This window comes from Lepidochelys kempii, chromosome 3 (assembly GCF_965140265.1).
Source record: "Lepidochelys kempii isolate rLepKem1 chromosome 3, rLepKem1.hap2, whole genome shotgun sequence".
Lineage (NCBI taxonomy): Eukaryota > Metazoa > Chordata > Testudines > Cheloniidae > Lepidochelys > Lepidochelys kempii.
In genome coordinates, this window is record NC_133258.1 from 121,090,128 (window position 1) to 121,118,051 (window position 27,924).

Sequence of the window (27,924 nt, forward strand, 5' to 3'; positions counted from 1 at the left end):
GGGAAACTGGGTGCAGGAGCAAGAAGGAGGATGTTTGAATCTCTGTAATCTCCTCCCCAGGCGCTGGCTCTGGTGTGAAGTCTTCTCTGGGTCATCTCCTAGCACTAGGGGGCAGCAGAGGCCAGGCTTCTTCAGTTTCCCTCCTAAAGAAGAAGGCAGAACAATTTGTCCTCCCTGGACACTCAATTACAGACCTAAAAATCAGAATTATTAAAAAAAAAAAAAAAAACTTCAAAAACAGACTTCAATGAGAAACTGCAGAACCTGAATTAATTTGCAAACTGGACACCATTAAATTAGGCTTGAATAAAGACTGGGAATGGATGAGTCATTACACTAACTAAAAACTATTCCCCCATGCTAATTTTCCCCCTACTGTTACTCACACCTTCTTGTCAACTGTTTGAAATGGGCCATCCTGATTATCACTACAAAAGTTTTTTTTCTCCTGCTGATAATAGCCCCCCTTAATTGATTAGTCTCATTAGAGTTGGTATGGCAGACCCCCATTTTTTTCATGCATGCGCTCTCTGTGTGTGTTGGTGTGTGTGTGTGTGTGTGTAATCTCTTCCTACTGATTTTCCACTGCATGCATCTAATGAAGTGGGCTTTAGCCCACGAAAGCTTATGCTCAAATAAATGTGTTAGTCTCTAAGGTGCCACAAGGACTCCTTGTTCCAATTTGTCTCTGTTCTCTAGGTTTTCATGCTGCCCTGTGTGTGACATGGGGAATGAAGAAGTGCTAGGCACCTTCTCTGGGTCTCTTCTAGAAGCAGGGAATAAGCCAATTCTAGAGTGATCTGGATTCCCTCTCCTGACCGAACGCAAGGGAGAAGTTCAGACTCAATTCACTGCAGATTTGGGAGTTGGAATTCTCTTGATGAGGCCCTCAGCTCCAAGGTAATGGACCGTTTCAGCACATAAGGGAAGGCAAATAAACCTTGCCCACCTGTGCTGCACTGCAGGGAAATCCTGGAAACAAAATAAACCTGATTGTGAAATCCTGGTGTAATGCAGCGTGGCTGTAAGGCTGTGTGATTGCATCTGTCGGCCAGCCCCTACAAAGAGTTCAACAACTCTACAGATCTGAGAGCTGGTGATTATCCTGGAGCTAAATGCTGGAGGCATTTGTCGAGTGGTGTTGTATGTGGATATGAACTCACTGTGGCAGGAGAAGCGGAGTTTGATTGGTGGGTGTGGCATGGACGATAGTCTTAAAAAACATTATCTCCCATGCAGACAGGGACGCCCTGTCACAACTTGGGGAATCTTCAGGTCTAGAGGCAGTTAATTACTAAGTGAAGACTAGCAGCATGTATACTCCAGTCCTAAGCCAACGTTAGATGGCTTCTAAAGACTCACCTTGCATTTGTTGAAACTTTCTATTTGTTTTCTACAGGGGATGTTTTAAATCCTTGTAACATGGATGTGCTGGACAGGGGCCTCGCTTGCTCAAACTTTTTTGATGAGATATTTCTCTAATAGCTCTTTTCCTGAAGAACAATAAGTTCCCGCACACAGTGTGGGTGAAGAACAATGTTGATTTTATTTATTTATTTATTTGGTCTGAGGCATCGTCAGACCATTCTACACATTTCTTCCTTCGGGCCTGAATTGTGGCTCAGAGTTGGGAGCGATCAGAAGGTAAACACAAAGCCACAGATTAAATCACATGTGAGATGATGGATGTGATCAGAACCATGTACAGGAGGACAGCTACGCTTGGCTTTACAGTACCAGGGTGTATGAGGGATCCTTCAGTCACAGAAGCCCTACTGCCATGATTCCCCAACTTCTCAATATTTCAAAAACCTGGAGATCTTTTGTGGCCCATCTCTCTCCCAGTCCTGATCTCACAGCTCCCCTGTGGTACTTATAGAGCAGGATTATGTGAAACAGTAATATTAGGAAAGTAATGAGGCTAGATGAGCATGAACTTTCTTTAATGCAATGGGAGCAGCTTCTTGGTACCATCCACCCACATCCATTTAGTGTCTGTCTCCTCTCCTGAACTGAACGCCTTTACAAAGGTCAGTAATGACTCACCAGGTGTACTGCAGCCCCTTCTCTGCTCTGTTCTCTCCACTTTACACTTTTGGCTCTGGGTATTCCTTGTTTGCCCTCCAAATTTTGTATTCTCTGCATAGTTGATTCTGGTGGAATTTCTATCAATAAAGCCTTAAAGATACCATACAGGACTCGGAGAGCTGTTTTTTTGAAATAGTTGGCCTACAAATAACCTCTGGAAACCGTAAGGCCATGTCTACACTAGGAAGCTTACAGCAGTACTGATGCAGCTTCACTGCTGTAAGATCACTCATGTAGCCGCTCTATGCCGATGGGAGAGAGCTCTCCTGTCGACATAATACAACCACCCCTACGAGCAGCAGTAGCTGGGGCAGCGGCAGATTTCACACTGCCACTTATGCTGGTGAAATGTATGTTGCTCGGGGGAGGAGGGTGTGTGTTTTCACACATCTGAGCAACATAAATTTTGCCAATGTAAGTGATAGTGTAGACATGGTCTAAGTGTCCTGGACTGAGCTACAGATAGTAGCAATGATCAGTGGTGGAAGACAGATGTGTGTCACAGATGCAGCTCTGTGGATGATAACCAGTGGTCTGTTGTCTTAAGGATGTGTAGCAAGTATTAGAGCAGAATAAAGAAATTATGACAGTAGATGGTGTGTGTCATATAAATGTTCTGTTTTCAGTCTATTAATGTGTCATCAAAGGCTGGCCCTGGGAGAAGCAACTCTTTAATTTAATTAGGTGCAACTTCTGTTGTTGAAACATGCACGTAAATCACTTCTTTTTTGCGCTTTCTTTGTCTGTGGAAACAAAACAGAAAAGGCAATTGGGAGGAATAAGGAAAAGAACAGGCGCTCCCCCAAGGAACAAAAAGAAGCGTATCTTCTACTCTGATTAAATTAAACGAAAAACTAGTTTGTGGTTGGCAAATAAAAAAACCGAATCTCTGAATTCTTTTCCAGACACAAACAGAGGAACTAACCTGCAAAGGAATCAGACTGTTCTAAGGTCCCCTCGCATTGTCTATTTCATAGCAAAATATAGGCCTTTATAAGAAACAACCAGGTGCTTTTCATTTAAAGGACTGTAAGTTTGCACCAAGTTGTAAAGAATGTATTCAAACTTCCCAGCTAGGCTACACACCTTTTCCCACACTCCCCTGAGACTGCTTTGGAGTACACATTGTATGCAATTAAATATGGATTGGCGGAGAAAACTGTTTTTTAAAAGTGATTTGTGATCAAGCCAACAAAATGCAGGAAATGCCAACTGAGGACTGACATTCAGCACAAATGCTAGAGCTATCAATAGTGTGTTAGCCTTTACTTTCTGATTTTTCCTCCATTTTGCTGGTGTTACTGTTTAATTTAAGCAGTGTTTTGTGTTGCTGAGAGAAATAATTCCCTGGGATGTTTTATAAAGCATAGATTTTTATCTAGAGTTCTGTCTGAGCAAAAATATATGTAAGTAGAAAGGTTGGGGTTTTTTGCGTTTTTTTGTCTATTATATGGCATCAAGTTTTAACAAGGTGATTTAACATTGGAACAAGCTGCCAAAGGTTGTGGCGGATTCTCCATCTCTTGAGGGCTTCAAGCCTAGATGCCTTTCTGAAAGATCTGCTTTAACCAAATACAAGTTACTGGGCTCAGTACAGAAGTAATTGGATGAGATTCCATCGCCTCTGATGCACAGGGCCTCAGACTTGAAGATCTAATGGTCTCTTCTTATCTTAAGTTGTGAAAATGTATAAATGATAAAAAGTAGCTCCAGCTACTGAGAAACTACTAACTTTGTTTTCACATATATAACTATATTACACACACACACACACACACGAAGTTAAAAGAGCATTCAGGTTGCAAAGTTAACCACGCAAAATTTAGGAAATTTGCCTGTGGAACCTTAATTTGGCCCCTTGTGCCTATGCATTATGAGATTGTCTGTCTTTAATTACATGATCACATATTAATTTGTTTAGAGACGTTATCCTTTGTGGACAATCACTGGAAGGTGATTGAGCCACACACTTTGCCAGGGGATTTCACAGTATTTGCTGAGAGCAAAGAAATGGTGAGACTTGGGAATCTTGGGTTCCATTCCAGGCTCTAGAGGGCACAGACTTTTCTGCCAATTCCCCCTCTACCCCTTCTCCCCCCCCCATGTGATCCCTTCAGCCTCACATGCTCCAGCCTGCCCCATGCCAGTCCTATATATTTCCCACCCTTGACTCCTTGCACCAGTTCCATTCTCCTTACCTAGCTAATCTGAGTTTACATTCTTTAGGCTTCTCATCCTAGCTCCAGTCTGTGCCCAGTATATCCTAGTTTCACCTCTCCTGACCCCGCCCTTGCCTAGCCAATCCCAGTCTCCCCGCCCAACTTCTAAACCAATATGCCTCTCTACCCCATATTGGCTCCAATTGCCTCCACATATTCCCCACCCACACTGACTCCCACTCCCTATTTCCCTACTCTTGGGCTCCTTGTCTAATCTCTGAGTCCTTCCCTTGTTTCCTTGTCCCAGTCTCTTTGCCCAGCCAGTCCCAGTTTTCCTCTGGCTACTCATCAGATCTCTCTCCTCACCACCTTCTCTTCACCCTGACTGTTTCTCAGGCCTAGTCGCCCTGCCCAGACAATCCATCTTCCACCATCTACTGGCTCCCAGTCCCCCTAGACCCCACTTCCAGCCCCGTCTCCTTGCTCAGACAGTCTCCCCAGCCAGGGTTCCTTGTCCTAATCTACAGCCACTGCTTTTGTTCCCTCTGAATCTGTTTTTTGGTCTGGCTTTTGTCCCCGTTGCATTTGAATCAAACACCTTCTTGAGCAGCGGGTCACTGAGAGCTCAGAAAGTCAGGGTCCTTACTCTCAGTTCAGGTGCTGGGGCCTGGCCCAGCCCCACAGCAGCTCAGAGCTGCAAGTGCAGCAAAAGTCCTTATTGGCCCCAGGCTGGAGCATGCCCAGTGCAAACCGAATCTTTGGGGAATTTACTTGAGAGTCTCAACAGAGCATGTGCAAACTGCAGTTTTTCAAAGACTTATAATTTGGCCGCATTTGGGCAGATTTTCCTCGGAACAGCACAAGGCCTGTCCTTGACAAAAAGGCCACCACTACCAAATTCCTTGCCCCAAAGCATGGGGATGATAGAGCTTTGTAAAGAGAGGGTACAAGAATTTTTTAACATGGGCAAAATGTTTCCCACTAGCTTCATTCTTGGAAATGGCTGAATCATTTCTCCCCGAAATTTGGCCAAGTTACAAACAACTAAAACCAGGGTCTTCTAGTGCAAAGAGTCAGGAAACCCCAATCATAGGCAGCCTGCCAGTCCCAGCTTCCTATTTCAGAGATATGCCGACGTTGCCATTTAATCATCATGGCATATGAATAGCTTCTTGGAGGGTCAAATTCACCACTATCTGCTTGTTCCTTCTCCTTATTCTCTTCTTTCCCCATCAGCCACAGCCGTGCCTAAATGGAAGTGAATAGCGCCACATTCTCAGCTGATGTCAATGGAGATATGCCAGTTTACAGCAGCTGAGAAACTGGCCCGTAGGGTTTAAAGAGAGAGAGAGAGAGAGCGCATGAACATGGGCTGGGTGAATACCACGCTGTGTTTTCCAGGAGTATTTGCACACATTGGCTTCAGTCTTGCTTGTTCTTTTTTTAATGGGAGCGGTCCATGAGCATTTGAGCAACTATTTTATTTGCACAAATGCATATAAAAAGTGGAAAACACATGGTAAACCGGCCCTACTACACTTATGGCACATTTTAAGTTGGCATCCATTAGTATTCAGAGTGGAAAGGATATGTCAAGCAGCGTCTAAACTATATCAAATGTAATTAGGGACCGTTTCCCCCAAACTCCTTGCCCTGCATAAGGGCAATTAAATAAGCCAAACAAGAACCTGACTTTACCTTGCACAGCTATGACCTCGGCTTGAGTGTGATTTCCCTGTCACTGAACAAAATGAGATGTGAACTCTGAACCCAGCCAATGTACCTTACACTAGTCCAGCTTTTCCCTAGGACTGCTGCCTTTGCGTCTTTTATGTAACTTTTTTCCTGGTGGTAGAAAAGGTGAATTGGCTGCCAAAACTCACTGCCAAGGCCCTTTCCTACTACAAAGACATGGCACTGAATTAAGCCCTGGGTTCAAAAGTCACCTCTAGATCTTCACTGTTCCCTTTTATCCATGACCGCTGCTATTGCTGTGACAGCAAAGACTTCATTCCACATACCTACAGACAAAAGTTTGCTGCCTCTCAGTATGTAACGCACGTCACTGTATTGAACAGCCAACGTCAAGGTCACAGCGTTTCAAATTCCACGTAAAACAAATTTCCTTTCAGATATATACTTGTGTACAGCTCGAGTAGATCATGCATGGTAGCCGTGATACTGCTATCCAAAGGCCAGCTAATGACCTCTATTATTTGTTCTTGGAATCCTGGTAGGCAGGAAGTACTGTAGTGCTTTGCGATTGCAGCAACAAACAATCTGAAAATAACAAAATGTTTGGTAGAGAGAAGGGGATGGCAACTCAAAATGATCTGAACCATAAAGTGGACCATTGGGAAAAACAAAAACAGATGCCAATATTTTGTAGTTGTGAAATACTGTATCACTGTGACTCCTGATGTGGGTGTGGTACGACATGTTACATTTAACACACAAACTAGCCAAACCACTACAAATTTATTGGAATACTTAGGAATAAGGATTCCACCCTCTCCACATTTTGTTAAAACAAGCCTAAGAATAGCAATGACACTGGGAGCCTGGATTAAATAAAATGGTATAATTTAAAATCTGCTATCCTGCCAACCCAGTGGAAAAACTTTGCGTAGTCTTTTCAGGTATTACACTGTGTCTGCAGTCTTCTGCATTTCTGGGGCTGCAAAGAAGACCAACAACAGATCCTTCCAGGGATGTACAATGAAACGTTGTTCTGAGGCAGATTTTGTTAAGACGGTTTGATACAAATTTCTCTCAGGCTGGATGGTACTGTACCTGTGCATGTTTTCAGCATCTTCTATGGTTTCAGGCAAAGTTTTCCCTTTGGTCTCAGGTAGGAGCAGCACTAGTCCACCATCGATTAAACCAACCACAGCTTGGAACAAAGATCATGCAAAAGGATTAAATTTGATACAAAATACAAAGTGAGCATTACATGGTTTAATATTCATGTGCAGCAATGATTATGAATTTGAGTCAAAGCTGCCTCTGCTGAATGAGTAAGAAGGCTTTAAAGAAAAGCAAATGGCTTCTGGGTTTTATCCAAGTTCCATTTTTTCAGTAGGCACTGCTCTTATTTCCGAGGCCCTTCTGAGATGAGAAAAGAGAGGCTGGGCCACTATCTCAGATGTGGCTTAGCCCCTGCACCCCTCAGAGGGTACAAAGGAGCCGGATTCTGGCTCCAGCAGGCCAGCTGAGAATTCCTCTGAGGGGATGCTCCTGTGCCCCTAGCTGCCTCTTCCCCACTTGTTGGCAGAGGAACTTGGAAAGGGAAGGGGTGGCACTCTGCTACATCAGTCCTCCACTGGGGTCTGACCCCTTCGGGACCATGTGCCAGTGGTGAAGGCCTAACCTAATTTAGCTGGTGTATCTAACATATTGCAATCATCTCAAACAAAACTCCAACACTGAACCAACAGTGAAAGAAAATTAAGCGATTCAGGGCATTTCATGAGCCATGACATTTAGTGAATCTTTCTGTCATGAGAACAATAGGGAAAAATACACCATATCTCCTAGTGCACAATATTGTCTACTAGGAAAGTTCTCTTACACAATTAGCGAATGAGGAGACCTCACTCCGACTCCATCCCTTTGCCTAGGCAATCTGTTCCTTCCCTCCCATAACCACCCATCCTAACTCCTTCAGACCACCCACTTTCCATGAAGTGTTGCAGAGTCTCGTCTGCTGCTGCACACGCTGTCTGTTAAATGTTCCATGAGCTGGATACACCTCCAACATTGTTGCTTGGGTGCTAGGGAACTATAGTGCTTTCCTTAGCTGTATCTAGGGCTTGGAGTTCTTTGAAGAATCATCACTGGCTGCAGTGGGGAGTAGGCTGGGGTGAATTGGCTGTTTCCCTCACCTAAGGACTCATGGAAGCAACTGGCCAGTATTCATGGACAGTCCAGTAGGCCAAGAGGTAAGGAAGCATGGTTGAATGGTTAGGATGCTGACTTAGGAGACCAAGATTCAATTCCCTGCTCTGCCACAGACTTTCTACCTTGCGTAAATCACCTGGGGAAGTGTCCCCTTCTGTCCATGCTTTAAAAAGGATGTTGATAAATTGGAGCGGGTTCTAAAAAGTGCTACGAGAGTGATTTGAGGTCTGGAAAAATCTGTCTTGCTGAGATACACTGAATAAATTCAGCTCCTTTTAGCCTAATGGAAAAGGTTAAGAGGCGACTCACTGGTTCATGGTCTCTAAGTACCTACATGGGGAAGAGATTTCTGATGGTAGTGTGCTCTTTATTGGTCAAAAGCATTCCATGATCCAATGGATGGAAGCTGAAGCTAGACAAATTCAGCTAGAAATAAGATACAATTTTTTTTATGTTGAGGGCAACTAACCATGGGAATAATTTGCCTAGGACATAGTAAATACAGAAACAAGGTAGGTGAGGTAATATTGTTTATTGGACAACTTCTGTGGCTGAGAGAGAAACTTTTGCACTTACACAGAGCTCTTCTTCAGGTCTGGGAAACTAACTCGGTGTCACTGCTATATAAAAAAACAGATTGTGCAGCTGTAACTCTGAGTACTTTTCCCAGACCTGAAGAAGAGCTCTGTGTAAGCTTGAAAGCTTGTCTCTCTCACAAACTGAAGTTGGTCCAATAAAATATATTACCTCACCCACCTTGTCTCTTTAATAGGCTGGGACCAACACGGCTCCAACAACACTGCATATAGTAAATACAGTCACTCTACAATACAGAACTCTTACCAAAAACTACAAGTGGCAGCTCATGCCAGATCTCTGCCAGTCTGTAGACAATGAATGGAGTTATGATCCCACCAATATCACACATGGAAGAGCAGACAAGTACTCCCAGGTTCCTAGAAAATATATGTACATGAAATGTTCCCCCATTATTAATTTGTTTAAAAAGCATTCTGCAGCTATTCACTTAAACATTTTTAGCAATGCATACAGAAGAGTAGGCAAGCCATTCCTGTTAACAATTCTAGGAGGGATGTGCCTAATCTGTTGCATATTGCAATGGTAATGTCCCCACCGGGATATAATGAGAACATAGTAGGCACTAGTGGGCTGTCCAGAAGAACTTAGGAATTGATTTGTGCACTAGGCATTGGTCTGAGACCTGATCTTATTTAACATCTTCATTAATGATCTGGGCAGAGGGGATAAATATCTTGTTAATGAAATTCACTGATGATATAAATTGGGAAGAGTTGCAAAGATTGGTGAGGAAATAAAATAATAAAAAGGAACTTTAAAAAGTTCACCTCTGATTGGGCTAATAATAACCAAGAGTAATAGGATGCAGTTAATAAAAAAAAGGGTGAAACGTCAGGCAAATCTTCCAGTGAGATGTACTAGGAAATGCAAGTGTTCCTTAGGTGGTGCAATAGAAGCCCCATGGTTTTGAAGATATAAATCTAGACTGGATAAAGCACTACAAAAAACACTCTAAGAGATGGACAAATGTCCTGTAGGTTTTCTGTTCTTCCTTGTATAATACCCTCATTTAATCAGGTTTTTTTGGAGGGGAGGGGAAAAGGATGAGGCAGAGGAGGCGTTGAAATGATTTATGACATACACTTCAGAAACCTGCCACCTTTAGTCTGTGGCACTGTCCTCCAAGTAGTGTGAACTGAGGGAGAAGGAGGAAAGGGCAGAGAACAGAACCTGGGTGTCTTATGGCACCATGGCGTGCTAGTTGCTGGTTATCGGGCTGCTGTTCACATTGTTTGACATTTTTTTTTTTGGGTGTATTTCGTAAATACAAAATCACTTTGTTTGGGCACTACATGGCCAGCAGCTTCCCCTCCTGTAGCAATAGCCTCCAGCCAGCCTCCATTGGCAATCCTCAGGCCCCACTCATTCTCTCCTGGCTTGCGTCCACTAGATCTCTGCTGCTGCAGCTTTTTCATTCTTCATTGGCTCCTTTTTCGCCATCTTCTGGGGGCAGCCTTTCGGCATCACCACAGCTATAGTCCTGAACCAGTCTTAAAATCAGCCAGCGCCAAAAGTGTTTCACGTCGCTGGCCTAGATGCTAAATATCCATCTATAGAGTGATTCTTCTCAAATCCAACCCTGTGTTTTGTGGTATTTGAAACAACTTTTGCAGTGAATGTTCTACATGGAAGCTCTGCCCCATTGGGCCATGCAATGCATTTGGATAGGTTAAGGTGGCTCGCTCTGCTGTTTAATTTTGAATGAAACTTCTGTCATTTGATAGACACACTATTCTATTTTTTCTACTGTGCAGTCTGTGGCTCTAACGTGTTTCTGTGATACCCTTGAATCAGTAAAGAGAGACACTTTGCACTCTTAGCCGTCACCTTGTATGCTGGATTAATAGAAGACAGTGTACTCACCTGAGAAATGTTGGGTACAGTTCTGCATTTACTAGGCAAACCATTTCATAGCACATGGTAATTCCCATTCTGCCCAAGCAAGCTGTAGTAATTTTTAGCCAATAGATATCTGGAAGGAAGTCACATGTTAGCATTACAGTGGTGGTTGTTTTTTTCTGATCATGTCATAAGAGTGTGAAAGATTGCATTTAGTGAAAACCATACAGCACAGGAACCCCACAGGGGCAGCTATGAATGGGTTCTCCTTTCACCCCATACCCCAGTTTCATATCCTCCTTTCACCCCAGTTTACAATACTAGTACTTCAGAGCATTTTAAGCATTTTAGATTTGTCAGTGTACTGTACAATCATAAAGTAACTGACCCCCCACAACACTCCTCGGAGGTAGGGTAAGTAGTGATCTCTTAGTTTCCCTATTTGTAAAATGAAAGCAACAAAGATAGTCACTTCTCCAAGGGTCACACACACAGACCTAGGATTAGAACTCAGGATGTCCTAGCTCTAGCCACAAATGTAATTGATTAGCCTACATTCCCTCCTCATATAAACCATGAAGTGTCTGATCGCTGTTTTAAAATGAGTTTGTTCTGTCAGCTGAGCTCAGTTTTTGGGCTGTATGTAAAACTTCAGGGAGGATGTATTATGTCTTAAGTGACTAGTAGACCTGAGACTATAAATATAAAAGAGTATATTAAATCTTGTAAGAGCCTGGTGTCTCTCACTGGGCTTGTCCATCAGATTAGGTGTGTACGAGTTCTTTGTGTGTGTGTGCAGATCCAAACTTTGGGGTGTGCAAAGACATGGCTGCCCAAAACAGTGTGCTTGTGAACTTGCACGTGCAAACTTACAGGCTGAGTTGATGCCATTTGGGAAATTTAGCCCATTATGTGCCCCGTTTTTCAACAGTTGCGTTATAAAAAGCAACTAGAGAGGGGAAAAATTATTGGTAATTTTTATCTTCACCAATGTTTGTGGGGAAAATGTCTATAATTTGTTTCCACTGAATTGCAACACTGATGTGGACTACAATAGCAAAAGTGGTCTTTTCAGTTCTCCAGAACAAGAACGAACACTCTCTCTCTCTCTCTCTCTCTCTCAGGGGTAACAGTGACACAGACTAACAAAAACTTGAGTAACTCACTGTCTGGGATGAAAGCTGTAAGAAGGCAAGCAGCCCCTGCCACCAGATTTGCTGCAGCCCAGGGATAGCGACGGCCAATGCGATCAACTGTAAGTATGAGTATGAGGGCAGCTGGGAATTCAACCAGTGCAGAATAGAAGAAATCCAGATAAATGTTCCCACCAGCAATCCCCATGTGCATGATGAGCCCCTGGTACAGAACAGAGCTTGTGAACCTAGGCAGAGAGCAGAGTCCAACTGAAGGCAAGTTTGCAAAGGGATAGATTATTCAAAGAATTAAGATGCACTGCCAGTCAAGGGCCATATGGGGAAAACAGCCAAAGTAACTATGTGTGGGAGGGCTTGGGGGTGGTCTAATGCTTTGAAATGAAAACTGCGTTACCCTTCCTTACCAAGTGTACATCAAAATGAGTGTATGTTTCCTTATCTGAGGTGTTCTGACCAGGTCTAGAAATGAAGGGCTCAGCTTTTCCCCATCTTCCTCTTCAGGGTTGAGACTCTAGGAAAGAACCAGAGGGACATTAAGGAAGAGGTTAGGGGGTGAGAGTCTGGGGAGTTCGGCCTTGTTTATTTTCATTGAATCAACATAAACATCATTGTTTCTGGAATTTTTCATTTACCAATTAAGAGTCTGTCTGCAAAGTAACCAAAAACCGAGGGGAATTGTGAACACTTAAACAGCCCACCCTTTCCCCCAGCTGTCTGTACCAAAGCCACCTCATTAAATGAAGTAACATTTATTTTTAAAAACGATAAATGAATAAAAGATACTTTGGAATGTTCAGTCAGATGTGATCTGGTTGGTTGAATGCTGCTTGATACTTTATAAGAGGAAGAACTCATTTTGGCTATTGGAATAGTTATAGGAGTCTCCATTCATGTCAGTATGTTGTTTTAATATCCGAGGCTTTCACAAAAAGACAACCACTCAACTCCTCTTTGCAGAGTTGCAGCACTTTGGCTTGTCATTTTGCTCCTGGTCTGGAGTCAGAGCAATCCTAAATATATAGCATTGTTTGCTTGTAATTACACACCCAGGAAAAAAATACATGATCACCTGTAAAGAGGGAGGCACCTTTTTCCCATTTCCCTTGGCAATACGGTTAATAATTTTCATGGCTTTGTCATTTCTCTGTTGAGCTATCAGCCACCTGGGTGACTCTGGCAGACACCTGCAACACAAGCAACCAGGCACAGGTACGTGGAAACAAAATATATGTCACTGTAACACTGTGTATTCAAACTAAATTGAGTTTCTGTTGATAGGACATTAAGGGGTACAGAACACCCATAACTCCAGCTGAAGCCATGGGGGGAAGGGGGTTGAGGATGCTTAGCTACTCTCAGGTTCATCATTTCATCGTTTCCAAGGTCACAAGGGACCACGGTGATCATCTACTCTGTCCTCTTGTATAACATAGGCCAGAGAATTCCCCCAAAATAATTCCTAGAGCACATCTTTTAGAAAAATGTTCAATCTTGATTTAAAAATTGCTAATGATGGAGAATACCCCACAACCCTTGGTAAATTGTTCCAGTGATTAATTATCTCACTGTTAAAAAAAATTGCATCTCTTTTCCAGTCTGAATTTGTCTAGTTTTAACTTCCAGCCATTGGATCTGTGTAGATTGAATAGCCCATTGTTAAATATTTGTTCCCCATGTAGGTACTTATAAACTGTGATCAAGTCACCCCTTAACAAAGAGAAGGCTAAGTTAAACAGACTCAAGAAGCTCAGTCAATATAAGGCAGGTTTTCTAAATCTTTAATCATTCTTGTGGCTCTTTTCTGAACCCTCTCCAATTTATCAACATTCTTCCTGAATTGTGGACGTCAGAACTAGACACATATTCCATCAGTGGTCAGACGAAGGCCAAATATGGAGGTAAAATAAACTTTCTATTCTTACTTGAGTCTCCTGTTTATGATGACATCGTCTGGCTTTTAGAAAAAAAACCATTTGCTATATTTTGAAATAATGTAAGAAAATGCTGTCCAGAAATACGAGAAGGGGCTGCCATTTTTCTAAATTGTGAAATTGTGATGAAACTTTTTTGCTGAAATTCTGATGAAATAGTCAACAAAATGTTTGCAGATTTGTTCTATTCATTTATTTATTTTATTTATTTATTGTCTGCCATTTTAAACCAACAGAATCATAAAAATGTTGGGCTGGAAAGGACCTCGGCAGGTCATCTAATGAAACCCTGAACTGAGGCAGGACCAAGTGAACCTACACCGTCCTGGACAGGTCTATGTCTAACCTGTTCATAAAAGCCTCCAGTGATGAGGATTTAACAACTTCCCTTGGAAGCCTCTTCCAGTGCTTAACTACCATTATAGTTAGGAAGCTTTTCCTAATATCTGACCTAAATCTCCCTTGCTGCAGATTAAACCCATTACTTCTTGCCCTACCTTTAGTGGACATGGACAACAGCTGATCACCGTCCTCCTTCTAACATATTTGTTTAAGAACTGGTTGGACAAACACAAGTCAGGGATGGTCTAGGTTTACTTGATCCTACCCCAGCACAAGGGGCTGGACTTGATGAACTCTAGGGATCCCTTCCAGCCCTACATTTCTATGATTAGGTTTGAGGGATGCTATCAGGTTCCACTCCCTTTCCCTGTCAGTCTTCTTTTCTCAAGACTAAACATGACCAGTTTTTTAATCTTTTCTCATAGTTCAGATTTTCTAAACCTTTTTCTCATTTTTGTAGCTCTACTCTGGACTCTCTCCAGTTTATCCACATCTTCCCTAAAGTTTGGCCCCAAACTGGACACAGTACTCCAGCTGAGGCCTCACCAGTGCTGAATAAAGTGGGACAACTACCTCTTATGTCTTATATATGACACTCCAGTTAGTAACTCCCCAAAATTGTATTTGCCTTTTTCTCATCTGCATTACATTGTTGACATATATTCAATTTGTGATCCACTATAACCCACAGATCCTTTTCAGTACTACTACTGCATAGCCAGTGATTCCCCATTTTGCATTTGTGCACTTGACTTTCCCTTCCTAAGTGGAGTACTTTGCACTTGTCTTTACTGAATTTCATCTTGTTGATTTCAGACAAATGCTCCAATTTATTAAGGTTGTCTTGAATTCTAATCCTGTCCTTCAAAATGATAGCAACCCCTCCCAGCTTGATGTCATCTGCCAATTTTATAAGTATACTCTCCACTCCATTATCCAAGTCATTAATGAAAATATTGAGTAGTACTAGTAAATATGCTCTTAAACTAAATGAGTAACTTTTGAAAAGTTACAAATCCCCTTCCTCACCTTTCCCACTACTTAAAGACACCCATGTTTCAAATGTTAAACATCACAGCTAGAGATGGGTCTAGAGAAACACCCTGGAACTCTGTGCATCGGGTAACAGTGGGTGGTGGGGAGTTCAAGCCCAAATGTGGTATTGAATTTTGCAGCTGGCCCATAGCTCTCTAATGGATCAAACGGAGGCCTCTAGATTAAAAAAACCCCAAGTTTGGAAGGAGTGGGATGACATGCAAAATTCAGACCTGGATTTGAATCCTGGCCCCCATCTCTAAATAAGCCTAGAATAGTGACCTAGTAGCTAATGTTTTATTATTGCCATTCTGAGGCTGAATGTACGGAGAAGATGCTGGAGATGCAGCACCCTTGCTATGGATGATAGAATGGAATAGAGTGTCTTACATTGTTAGGTAACAACCTCTTTACTCATTAACAACATTGAGTGCTAGATTGACCATAACACTGCATTCATGATATGGTAGATTTTTTTGTGCAGAATATTCTAAAATCTCAGGTTAGCTGTCTAATCAGGTGAGAAGTAGATCTAATAGAAAAATGGAATTTCCATCCCCTGGGAACCTCCAATATCTCAACATTTCTTTTCATCCTGAATCAGGAAGAAAAGTCAAAATATCAAAACTTTTTGAAGAACAGGTTCCAAACAATTTCAATTCAAAAAAGTTGAAACATTTTGTTTTGGCTCAGGTTGACATTAGTGTGTATGTGTCTGCCTTTGCCACTGTGATGCCTTATGTGAGTTGTTCTGGGTTCTTCATGCCCTCATTATCTCCTATAGACAATGCACCCTGGTTGAACTACATCTGTTATGATGCAAGGTGGTCTTTTCCTGTGATTGATTCTTATGGGACTCCCATGTTATACTGCAGTGGCTCAGCTGCAGAGAAAGACTGCCATGCATCATGGGAGATGTAGTCCAGTTGGAGAAGAATGGCCCATGGGAGAACCAGGGAATGAGAGACCTGAAACTACAAATACCATGAGTCAACACAGTGGCTTTGGTAGACACACAAGTTAATGTCGACCTGACATGAAAAAGAAGGTTTCATTTAGATTTTTCTAATGGAAAGTTCTGTAGAAATTGATCCTTTCCTGTGAAAAATTTGAATCCTGGTGAAAACCCATTTTTCAATGGTAAAATGTTACAGCTGAAACCTTTTTGACTAGCCCTAACAATAAACTAAGGTTATCAAAAGGAGCTTAAACTGTAAACTAAAATCTCCATTTTGTATTTTTGCTCTTGGGTGAAATATAAATGTGCTTACCAGTAATAGAGCAAGAAGAAGAAGTTTGGCAGAGTAACAGTGAGCTGCAGCCATCTCCAGTGAGGAATCATATAAGCAATAGCAGAGAGTACAAGGAGTCCGACAGAAAAGGCTACTTGGTAAACAATTCCTACTGTCCTTCTATAGCTTAAGCCAACAAATTCTGTGACTAAAAAGATAACACAAATCAAGGTAGAAAATAATCAGTGATAAATCAATTTAGAGATTGGAGAACCTCGATCCCCTAATTTAAAACCATTTAAAATTTAATAGATTCTAGAATTTATGACCTTGTAAAATTTCTGTCCTATCTAGAAGCCTTAACAGCACTTTAAACTGAGTTCTCTTCAATAATGTATAATAACTATTTAAAAATCAAATTCTACAAATTGGTCATGCTTCATGAACTTCTGTTACATAGACTCTTTGAAAAATTTGGATGTTACTAAACCACAGTCAATTTCTAACCATGATTTTGGTATCTAAATATTTACCTTTTTAAATGAATACCGCTAAGTGGAAAATGGCAGTAGATTTAGGGGTGAGGGGGGCCAGGGGAGGAGGTAGACAGCTTGTAATTGATGTTTCTTGAGAATGTTGTGTATGTAGTTTAATAGATGTCGATGTATGGTTATGTGGACTTGTATTAGAAGCTGTTCAGTATCATTACTGTGTGCATATTTAATTTTTAGATTTCTTTTTTTCAGAAAGGGCTTGGTGATATGTTCTCATTTTGAGATTACAGATGAAAGAAGAGTATTTGTGTGTCAGAGTTAAGGGTGTTGGGTTGTGACGAAATATGCGTTTCTTTGTACTTGATGTGAATAACAGGTGAAATCCCATCCTCACTGAAGTGAAGGGGAGTTTTGCCGTTGACATCAGTAGGGCCAGTATTTCACCCATTAACATGTTATGTGGACAAAGCATTTAAGTGCTTTGGTTTTCTAAATGTAAAGAGGGAGCACAATATTGTCATGTAGTAACCTTACCTTGTCTGGAAATACGGTTTTTTATACGGTCTCAAGTCATGGAACCCCAAAAAGTCTGGTGAACAAAAAATTCAATTTGGACACTACACTACTCACTACCTTTTGAGGCCAGCCCCACTCGGCCTGTACAGGTATGTGTACACTGCAGCTGGGAGCGGGTCTCCTAGCCTGGGTAGACAGAGGTGCTTGAGCTAGCATGCTAAAAATAGCAGTGTGGAAGTTATGACATGGCCAGTGACGCAGGCAAGGCACCCAAATAGAAGCCCACCCAGCCCCTTCAATCCATACTGAGCTGGCTAGCCCTGGGTCTTCCTGGGCTTGCTTCCAGCTGTAGGTACACCCTTAAAATGTAACCTGCCTTTGACAGCATTTCCAATTAATCCATGTCCCTATATGGGTATTTATTGGAACATATGCTTGTTAATGTGGGAAGGCACAGTATTTTCCAAAACTGTCTTATTCCAATATGCGTAGGCTTCTCAAAGGCTTAAGGAAGAATGCCAGGTTTTTAGATCTGAAAACCCTGCTATTGTGACCTCTGAAAAGAAAATGTGATTTTTGACATAAATCTTGGTTTTGAGCATAGAACTGCAGTTTTTCAATGAATAAAATGAGCTTAATTTTTCAATGTGTTACCCAGTGAGCTAATAATTCCTTACATTCAGCTGTATTAGAACAAATCTGTTCAGCCCTACTTCTACACCCGGGGCTTTATTCCCAGAAGTGGTAATTGCAATCCGTCTTACTCAGTACGTAGCCTGTTAACCAGCCTCCCTTGCTGACCAGTCCTTGTATGAAACGATAGATCAGCATCCACATGTAGCTTGGTGCAAAGGCCATGAGAACTCCAGAAATGGAATTGACAAGGATTGTAATTAAAAGGCATAATTTACGACCAAACCTGCAGAGAAACAAATGTATCTGTGATCGTTATATGCATTACATCATGTAAAATACAACTGAAGAGCAAACTTTCCCGTGGCTGAGTCATGATGGTTGCAAAGCAATACTTTTTGAATTCATTCTATTGAAAGAGCTGTTATTTTCTTCTGTTATTGCCCTCTTTTTTGCCTGTGGAGGGGCGACAGCTAGAGTCTCTGTCCTTATATCTCCTTTTACCCACATGATTTCCCCGCTGCTTTTAATGAAGGCAGGAATTGCTTTGTGGTTCCCCTCCACCAAGATTTTCCCTTTACAATGATCTTGGTGAGTTCTTCCAGACTTTCACCCATGTGTTTGCACATTTTCTTACCATAAACACTTACTGACCGGGCTAATGGGCTCTGGAAACATCCTGTGGTGGCTTACGCTACATTGATCGGTAATAGTTCTTCTATGCTACAGTAGTTGACCTACTACTACAATGACCTCCATTGACCTATTCAATGACACTAATTTTTGCCTCATTCTGATCATCCTTCCCCAGATATAGTGCTCAGAAATTTCATATTGGGCCTGCAGCTGTCTCTCCATTGGTATCCTAATGGCTCCACTGATATTCAAAAGTAAATGTTTCCAAAAGAAACAGGCTTATTACAATGCTGGAAAGACATTTTGGTTTGGTTTAATAGAGAACTCTTTATTTAGTTATTTATAACAATGCACCGTCAGTCAAAACTCCGCATCCCAATCCAATAAATGTACACTAACAAAAACAGCAGAGTGACAAATGACAGCCAAAGTAAATTTCTTTTCCCCTCAAAAACATCAGCAGCTCAAGTCACTCAGATGCCCCCTTCCATCAAATCCTGCGTAAGCAGGTCATTTTGAACTACGTCCTAAGGGTCAGCCAACAGGGCTTTGCAAGGCCAACAGGAAATTCCAGACTCAAGGTCCATCTCCTAAGAATGCTCTAGGGGCCTTCAGTGTTCCAGATCTGAACTGCAGGGGCAAGTGAGGAGTACTATAGCTGATCTCAAACATTGCATAAGAGGAGAGGTGGTCTTTATGGTAACCAGGGTACAAAACACATAAAACTATATAGATCAAAATGAGCACCTTGGATTTTGCCCAGAAACCAGCTGAGTCTATGAATAGGTCTAATATACTCCTTTGAACTAACACCTCTAAGAAGTCTTATTTTACATTAACTGAAGCTTCTAAATGGCAGTTGCAGTGATCCACCCTCTCTTCCGCTCCTGGCTTCTGGGAAATGACATTTATATAAATCCACTGATCAGAACCATATATTTTAGGAAATAAAATATTTTAGCTGCCAAAAATGACTCTATTCTAAGGGACTGAGTGATCTTTTGAATTAGTTTTTCAGTGCGTTCGTTTTTCCCTTCAATCATAACTGTTTAAAAATATGAATGTTAAATACCCAAAGTGAATGTTTCATCCCACACGTACCTGTCTGCTATGTAGCCGATGCTTAGGGAGCCAATAAAAAATCCAGTGTTCACACAAGACTGAAAGAGATCCAGCTTCCAGGAGTCCTCACACACCAGGTTAAACTGCAGAGGCACATCAGCATTAGAATAGGGAGGACAGACACTCCCTAACATAAGACATGGCCCAGACATTTTGAGATATGATGAACCCACCACACACACACACACAGAGGAAATTAGGAAAATTGTCCAGAAATGAAATGACCCAATTCTTTTAACCATCATAGCTGAAATACATTTTGTCCAATTTGTATCAATTTCCAGAAAAATACTGCCCTTGTTAAGGGTGAGGGCCCAGGCAGGGACACGTGCATACTGGAGATGAATGCATGGCTGCACAGACCGGAGGGCTTGGCACCCTGCGCCCTTGGGAGGCTGTTCCAGGAAGGAGGTGTGCTGGGGAGAGATGGACTCCACCTCACACTGTGTCGCCAACCTAGTGAGGAGAGCTTTAAACTAGGGTTCAAAGGGGGTAGGTGACAAAGGTCTACAGGTAAGCATAAAAATATGTGACCTTAACAGAGGGCTAGCGGTTTGGGAGGACAAAGTTAGTATAGGGTTGTCATAAATATAAAGGGAAGGGTAAACACCTTTAAATCCCTCCTGGCCAGAGGAAAAACCCTTTCACATGTAAAGGGTTCAGAAGCTAAGACAACCTTGCTGGCACCTGACCAAAATGACCAATGAGGAGACAAGATACTTTCAAAGCTGGGGGGGGAGGGTGACAAAGGGTTCTCTCTGTCTGTGTGTTGCTTTTGCCGGGAGCAGAGCAGAAATGCAGGTCAGAACTCCTGTAAAAAGTCAGTAAGCAATCTAGTTAGATATGCGTTAGATTCTGTTTTGTTTAAATGGCTGATAAAATAGGTTGTGCTGAATGGAACGTTTGTGTCTTTTTGTAACTTAAGGTTTTACCTAGAGGGATTCTCTATGTGGTGATTCTTTTACTTTTTCTTTAATTAAAATTCTCTTTTAAGAACCTGATTGCTTTTTCATTGTTCTTAAGATCCAAGCGTTTGGGTCTGTGTTCACCTATGTAAATTGATGAGGATTTTTATCAAGTCTTCCCCAGGAAAGGGGGTGTAGTGCTTGGGGGGATACTTTTTTTGGGGGGAGACGTTTCCAAGTGGGCACTTCCCCTGTTCTTTGTGTAACACTTTGGTGGTGGCAGGGTTTAACCTAAGCTCGTAAGAATAAGCTTAGGGGGTCTTTCATGCAGGTTCCACATCTGTACCCTAGAGTTCAGAGTGGGGAAGGTTCACTTGGTCCTGCCTTAGCACAGTGGGCTGCACTTGATGACTTCTCAAGGTCCCTTCCAGCCCTAAATTTCTATGATTTCTATTATTTCTCTGAATAGCATAATTACTTCTCAGGGTGAGGGTGCAGGGGGAAAGAGGAGGGAATCTTAAGAAAATTAATCTGCCTGTAATTTTGGATAAATTTGGAAAAATGTCTGAATCTCTATCAGTTTATCTTGGCAAACCTGTAGACTTGGTGGTTTGCTCACTGCAAATTATCTAGCAACCGAAACGGTGTGATGCTGCAGAGGTGTTACTCGGCTTCATTCTCATCTATGTGTAGTGACTCTGTATGGAGGAAGTGTCCATCAGTTCTGCTTTGGAGTTAAGCATTTATGGCTTTGATTTAGGAGTACATTACATTTTCCGGCTGTTCTGTGGTATCACCCTGGTGCCTTTCATTAGTTTTAGATTGGCTTATAGGGCTAGGCAGCACCATGGGGGTTTGCACTGCTGCTGGACGCTAGGAGGCTTGCCTAATGCAGTTTTCAGCAGCAGGTAAAGATATTTTCAAACTCTGAGCTCCTGAACTGAGCTTTAACCCGGCAGCTGTGAAGACAGTAATGTCTGTGGGAGCATCCATGGGCTACGGGCTGTGGGTTCATATTTGTTGCTTAATAGAGTCTTTAGGTGTGATACAATGGGCCCTGCCAGAGTGAAGCTGAGCAACCTGCTCTCAAACTCTTAATTAGTACGGGCACAAAGCCCAGCGGCAGAGTCTACTTCACTTTTACTTACAGCAAGCATGTACTCTGTAACTTTGCTGCGACTCACTGAGCAACAGAAACATAGGGTATGTCTACACAGCCCACAGCCTCCCAGACCGGGTCAACAGACTTGGGCTAGCGGGGGTCATGCTCATGCTCTAAAAATAGTTGTTTGTAGACCGAGCTTTTAAATTGAGGCTCAGGCTGGTCTCTCATCAATGATCTCTCCAGGCTGAGGGGCTGTCTCCAGCCTTGGCCAATGCCAGATGCATCAAAGGAAAGTGAAAACCTTGAATGTTTAATACTGTATTTCAGGCACAGTTTTACTCTCATTGAAGTCAATGGCAAAACAGGAAAAGGACCAGGTATTAGGTGGGGGATGTCCTTATTTTCTGCTCCCCATCCTTAGAACACTTCGTCCATATAATTTTATCCTAGCCAATGTAAGAGCAGATATTGTTCTTGCCCATGTGTAACCTTTTCTTAAATTCTTATGCTCTTTGCCTCAATAACATCCTACAGCCATGAGTTCCACAGATTCCACTTTACCCAATGTTTAACTCACGCCCTTTTATTTATGTGTGTTGGTGTTTAATTCAACAGTATTTTCTCACATTCTCATTTACGAGAAGGGATAAAGCATGCACCAAGACTTCTTACCATTCCCCACTGCTTTATAGTATCCATCACATATGCTTTTTCTCATCCCCCTTCCAAATTAAATCATTGTAATCTCTTTAGCCTCTCGCCCTGTGACATACACCCTCCCAACATGCTCCCAATTATTTCTCTGGATCTTTGCCTCTTTCAAGGGAAGATTGCCTAAAGGGAATGCAGCATCGATGCAGATCAAGCTTTATCTCACTGTGTATACTGGCATTATGATAATGTGTGGACTATTCTTAGTCTCCTTTTTTATAGTACTTGATGTCTGGCTTTCTGGAGTTGACAGCACAAATTCAACTCTCAGCATATTTCTTCAACATATTTGTCTACATTAATAGTGACAATATCATGCTCTTACGTAGCATTTTTCATCAGTAGATCTCAAAGTGCTTTACATAGGAGATAAAGTATTTATCCTCAGTCTTACAGCTGGGGAAACTGAGGAATTGTGAGGGGAATTCACCTTAAAAGGTCTTCATGGCGCCTTCCCCCTTACAACTTGCTCACTTTGGAAACTGCTCAAGACAGATGATCACTTATAGGTTGTATTCTCATCTTGAAGAATGGAGCAGGGGAGGCATCTATGTTAACTAGAGCCAGTTGAATTATCTATTGCAAATTAGTTATGTGACAAATGTAGGCTTTTTCTCTGTTTGCAGCTCTTTTTTAACTTATCCCTATTATCTATTACTGTATTTGTTATATGTAAATATTTTCCAATGTAAAATATTTCCAATTTTGTCTTCACTGTGTCTTTGACATTATTTATTATTCATGTGCAAGATCAGTCAGCTAGGTCATGTGTAAAGCTTTTATTTTGTTTAAAATGTCCTTGGAACTTATCAGTGTTGAAAAAATGGGTGAAAATTGGTGCAAAAAATTAGCTTTGCAGTTTTCTGAGTAAATATTTGGGGGTAAATAACACTCTTTCCCCCTGTTTATTAAAAACAACATTAAAACCCATTTTTGTTCTGAAATGTAGTTGGACACAGATTTTTGTTTTCATCTATTTTAGCATGAAAAGTAGTTCACTAACTTGTATTTGCTTTAAATGCTGCTAACTTTTCATGCTATCTGTAGAGCTGACCCGTGCACAGATGACTGAAACATTTAAACAAGAGAATAGCAAATGATGAAATGTGCATAATCATTTGTATGGAAATTAATGAAACTTTCAGGATTTGTGGACATTTTATGAATAAACTTCCAGTCTTCTGACTACTCCTGAAAAACTAGTAATATGACTCTGTAAATAATAGCACAGTGTACTTACCATTTACCCCCACAAATATATTCACAGATCACTGTTTGTACCCTTCAACCAGGTCTAGTGTTACCATTGTTACTGGGAGTTATACTCCATCTATGCACACGCTGAGATGAGACTATTAGCTGGCATAAGTGTTTCCTCCTTCAGAAAATTATTATCTGGGATTTTTTCAGTTTGCAAATAGCTGGGTAACCATGGGCTGTTGCTGATTGTTTATTAGTCTTACCTTAGTCACGATGGATGATCCTGAAGAACTGTAAACCCAGCCATCTTGACAAGTGGTGAGCGGGATACTGCTCCTGTTGCCGTAACCAGTGAAGTTTTCTAAGGGGTTTGTGCAGCTGAGGCCAGTTGTGTTCCAGTCCACGTTGTATCTCCTGCACTGACTAGAGAAAGACTCCCCATGTCTTCCCTGCTCTGGAACGGTGTAATTCAGCTCCTCTTCTAGACTCCAGCCGCATCTGCTGCTCAACTCAGCAACTCCAGGACTGAGACAGCGGTGTTCTGGACTGAACCCCAGGAAGACGACACCCACATAAATAGGGGTGAAGGAGGCAGACAGCAGGCATAAGACAAAGAAGGCTCGCTTCTGGAACAAGTCAAATTCCCCAATATGCTCTAGAATGTCATCTAAGGTTGGCATTTTTGCATATGGCAACTCAATTAAAATAAGTAACCGGACTGCTCTTCACAGCATTGCTCTGTATTTAGTTGGTAGCAGAGCTGTTTAAATAACTGCAGGATGCTTGACCAAAAGTCAAATAGTTAATTTACCTTGTAAATTGACAAACCATGCGTTGCAACCTTTATTTCTCAAGCGTTGTTTCAAATCAAGCTTTGATTCTTATGTGATGCAAACTCTGCTGTTGGTGATTAGCTTGTTTTGTGCGTTATGGCTCGGAAGATTACACTTGGTGTTTTACATAGCATCTGTTGATTTGTTAGCATATGATATAGGCTTGACAATTATTCCTCTGTAAAACACTTTTCTATTATCTGAGTCTATAAGCATTATAAATGCACATTGTATTCTTCAGATAGCAGCCGTGTTAGTCTGTAAATGCAAAAAGAAAAAGTACTTGTGGCACCAATAAATTTGTTAGTCTCTAAGGTGTCACAAGTATTCCTTTTCTTATTGTGTTCTTCATTGTTCATAGGGTCCTGAAATTTTTATACCCTCAAGTATAACAGATTCTAGCCCCTATATGCTGCGCTGGCAGTGTATATGGACCATATTTCCAGATTTTTAAAAGTATTTAGCCAGCTAACGATGCATGTAGATGCCAAGTAGGGTTTTCCAAAGCACCTAGGTGCCTAAACATTGGGAGTGTGGTGCCTAGCTGCTTTGGAAAATCCCACTAGGCACCTATCTGCATCTTTAGGTGGCTAAATATCTTCACAAATCTGGCCCAAACTTCCTCAGAGCCTCCAGTACAGGGTGTGCTGATGGTGGGAGAGATGGCAGGGGAAGGGCCACAGCATAAAGTAGCTATTCTGGACTGCAGAGCAGCCCGTAGGGGCTACAGGTCCATAAATTAGAGCAACACCTACGGCTGTTCTAACTATGCTGGGGGCTGCACTAATCTCCAGAGCGAACAGAATTTGGGGCATGCAACGTTGGCCTTAAAACCTCCTTTGCCTCCCCTTCCTTCTGGGCTGTGCTTTGTTTCCTGCACCTCCTGGGAGGCTTAGCTCAGAAACTTGTGTATACGTTCCATTTATGTCATGTAATGTGATTATACAATGCTAACATTTGGGCTTATGCTAAAGCTATAAAGAAATCTCAGTGTTCCCTTCACTCTCTTCTGTCTTTTGAGAGCATACATGTTGTGCTCCTGTACTATGCTGAGATTCTAAGGCCAGAAGGACCATTGTGATCATCTAGTCTGACCTCTAAATAGTACAGGTCATTGTACTTCCCCAAAATAGTTCCCAGAGAAAAACATCCAGTCTTGATTTAGAAATTGTCAGTGATGGAGAATCCACCACAACCCTTGGTAAATTGTTCCAATCATTAATTACTCTCTTTGTTAAAAATGTATCCCTTATTTCAAGTTTGAATTTGTTTAGGTTCAGATTCCACCCATTGGGTCATCTTATACCTTTCTCAGCTAGATTGAAGAGTCTGTTAAATATTTGTTCCCCTTGTAGGTACTTATAATTGTAATCAAGTCACCCCTTAACCTTCTCTTTGTTAAGCTAAATAGATTGAGCTTCTTGAGACTATCACTACAAGCCATGTTTTCTAATCCTGTAATCATTCGCCATCCATGGACACTACCCGGCGAGTCACAAATATGGGCACTATTTTGAAATTAACAATTTCTATATGGCATAATAAAAGATCAGATTTTTTTTCCTATTCACAGGGAGCTTTTAAACTATTTATAGCCCAGATTATTGCATGTCAAAGGCAGGAGATGAGTGATGCCACCTGTAAGAGAGTGAGAGATGCACTTTTCAGTAACTGTATCCACCAGCAAACATCCTTTAAATTTACACCGGTTACAGACTTATTTATATTTAAAGATAATACTAAACCAAACCAAAATAAATATAAGGGCAGGTGCATGAATGCATCTTGGAAATGCACTTTGTCCTCCTTCTCTCTCCTGGGTATGTCCCAGCATGACTCCATGCCGGGAACTGCAAGTGGGGGAGCAATACAGGGCTGTTCCACTGCCCCTATGCCACAGGAGAATCCTCCCTATGCCCGGTGTATCCCCTAGGGGTAGATCAGGATTTGTGGTCCCTATATGCTGGAAGACTGGCCCACAGGGAAGCCCAGAATCTGGGCCTAAAAGATTAAACAGGCAGATTTAGAGTCACCTGAAGGTCAGCTATTTGTTAAAGGTCTAACCATAGACTCAAAAGCATGTGTTGGAGGTGGAAAATGCTGTCACTTCCATCATTATAAAGCTGCATTGCGTTAGCCCTTAGTTTTCCTGTAAGCCATGGTTCCCATTCACACCTGGGACTAGTCTGTTACAAACCCCTTCTGTGTGTCTGGTCTGGCTGTCCCCGCTGTGTGTTCTGGCCCAGTCTGATCAGGCTCCCATCCGCCAGGTCTGTTCTGTCTCCTTGTGGCGTAACTTGTACTTCAGCTGGGTTTTTTCAGTTCAGTCATTGATCCATAGCTCTAGCCCAGTGGTTCCCAAACTTGTTCCGCCGCTTGTGCAGGGAAAGCCCCTGGCGGGCCGGCCGGTTTGTTTGCCAGTATGTCCCTCAGCCTGCGCCACTTCCCGCAGCCCCATTGGCCTGGAGCAGCGAACCGCGGCCACTGGGAGCAGCGATCGGCCAAACCTGCGGCCGCGGCAGATAAACAAACCAGCCCAGCCCGCCAGGGGCTTTCCCCGCACAAGCAGCGGAACAAGTTTGGGAACCACTGCTCTAGCCTGTCCTCCCCCTAGTGCAGATCAAGATCTGGGTTCCCTCTGATGCTTACTGAGGGGATATAAGGCAAAGGTGAAAGAATCAGGAACACTCATTTGAATGGAGAGTTACTATATCTGTTTCCAGAAGACTATATTGCCCTGCTGCAGTAGGTTAATTAAAGCAGTTGTCTATTGAGACACTGTTACTGTGTATAATCAGTAATCTCTTTAGTTTATAGAAAGTAATGTATTATCACGCCTGCTATGAAATATGTCAACGCTCCAAAAGCTGAGTTAAATGTTCCTGTACACTGAACTCCTGGAGCCTCTGATACACGTTTATAGTCTTTTTAAGGGATCTTCATTTAATACATAAACAAAGTTAAATCTAACAACCCGCTCTAGAAAATTGATTGTAGTTCACAAATACAGATCGAAGCCAATAATAATAAAATAACGTTTTGTACTTAAACAGTGGCACTTTTTATCCATAGATCTCAAAGCATTTTCTAAAAGTGGGTGAGTATAGTGCTCCTTATTTTCCAAGATAGGGAATCTGAGTAAAAAAGAGCTTAAGTGACTTGCCCAAAGTGTCACAGATAGGAATAGAAACCAGGGGCTAGGTTGACAAAAGGACTTACCCACCTAACCACCCCAGGCACGAATGGGGGGCAGATAGGCATTCCTCTGCTGAACTCACTTAGAGGGCCTGATCTGGTAAGCATGCTGAGAGCTCACCTACTGAATTGGGCCCCTCTAAACAAGCTGACACAAAATGGCCAGGCGAGGTAGGGAGAGGGACCTCCCTTATAACTTTTGGGCCAGGAGTTATTAGGGCACTCACCTGGAATGTAGGAGATCCCTTGCTCAAGTCTCCATTCCACTTTGCCGGGAGGGAGAGGAAGGGATCT

At 42.1% G+C, this 27,924-nt stretch overlaps 2 protein-coding genes across 8 annotated transcripts in view; one reads left to right on the forward strand and one right to left on the reverse strand.

The window, feature by feature from the left end:
- The window catches only part of LOC140909169 (solute carrier family 22 member 2-like), a 33,592-nt gene extending 30,980 nt beyond the window's left edge, over positions 1 to 2,612 (forward strand). For 3 of the 6 annotated variants that reach the window (XR_012158106.1, XR_012158110.1, XR_012158112.1), the window contains 2 exons: positions 700 to 900; positions 1,400 to 2,610. The gene's annotated coding sequence lies outside the window, so the exon portion shown is untranslated. The other 3 variants (XR_012158105.1, XR_012158111.1, XR_012158107.1) reach the window with 2 other exon arrangements.
- On the reverse strand, positions 1,528 to 27,922 carry LOC140909168 (solute carrier family 22 member 2-like). Of its 2 annotated transcripts, XM_073337835.1 has the most exons (12): positions 27,858 to 27,922; positions 23,866 to 24,693; positions 19,661 to 19,764; positions 18,055 to 18,209; positions 16,320 to 16,488; positions 12,810 to 12,924; positions 12,145 to 12,251; positions 11,753 to 11,967; positions 10,611 to 10,719; positions 8,991 to 9,103; positions 7,041 to 7,140; positions 1,528 to 2,831 (listed from the first exon to the last, which is right to left on the reverse strand). In XM_073337835.1, exons 2-12 carry the CDS (start codon positions 24,280 to 24,282, stop codon positions 2,765 to 2,767), a joined length of 1,671 nt encoding a protein of 556 aa, XP_073193936.1. In that variant the 5' UTR covers positions 24,283 to 24,693; positions 27,858 to 27,922; the 3' UTR covers positions 1,528 to 2,764. The 2 variants fall into 2 exon arrangements, with proteins under 2 accessions (XP_073193936.1, XP_073193935.1); XM_073337834.1 differs by lacking the exon at positions 27,858 to 27,922 and having other exon boundaries at positions 23,866 to 24,875.
- Positions 27,923 to 27,924: the final 2 nt, after the last annotated feature.

What these genes read in the sequence shown, in the direction of transcription:
- LOC140909168 (XM_073337835.1), bottom strand. Translation starts at nt 24,282, where the DNA reads ATGCCAACCTTAGATGACATTCTAGAGCATATTGGGGAATTTGACTTG. An exon ending in GATCATCCATCGTGACTAAG is followed by an intron (nt 19,765 to 23,865) that starts GTAAGACTAATA and finishes GTGCCTCTGCAG; the next exon opens with TTTAACCTGGTGTGTGAGGA. An exon ending in GTTAACAGGCTACGTACTGA is followed by an intron (nt 16,489 to 18,054) that starts GTAAGACGGATT and finishes TTATCTTTTTAG; the next exon opens with TCACAGAATTTGTTGGCTTA.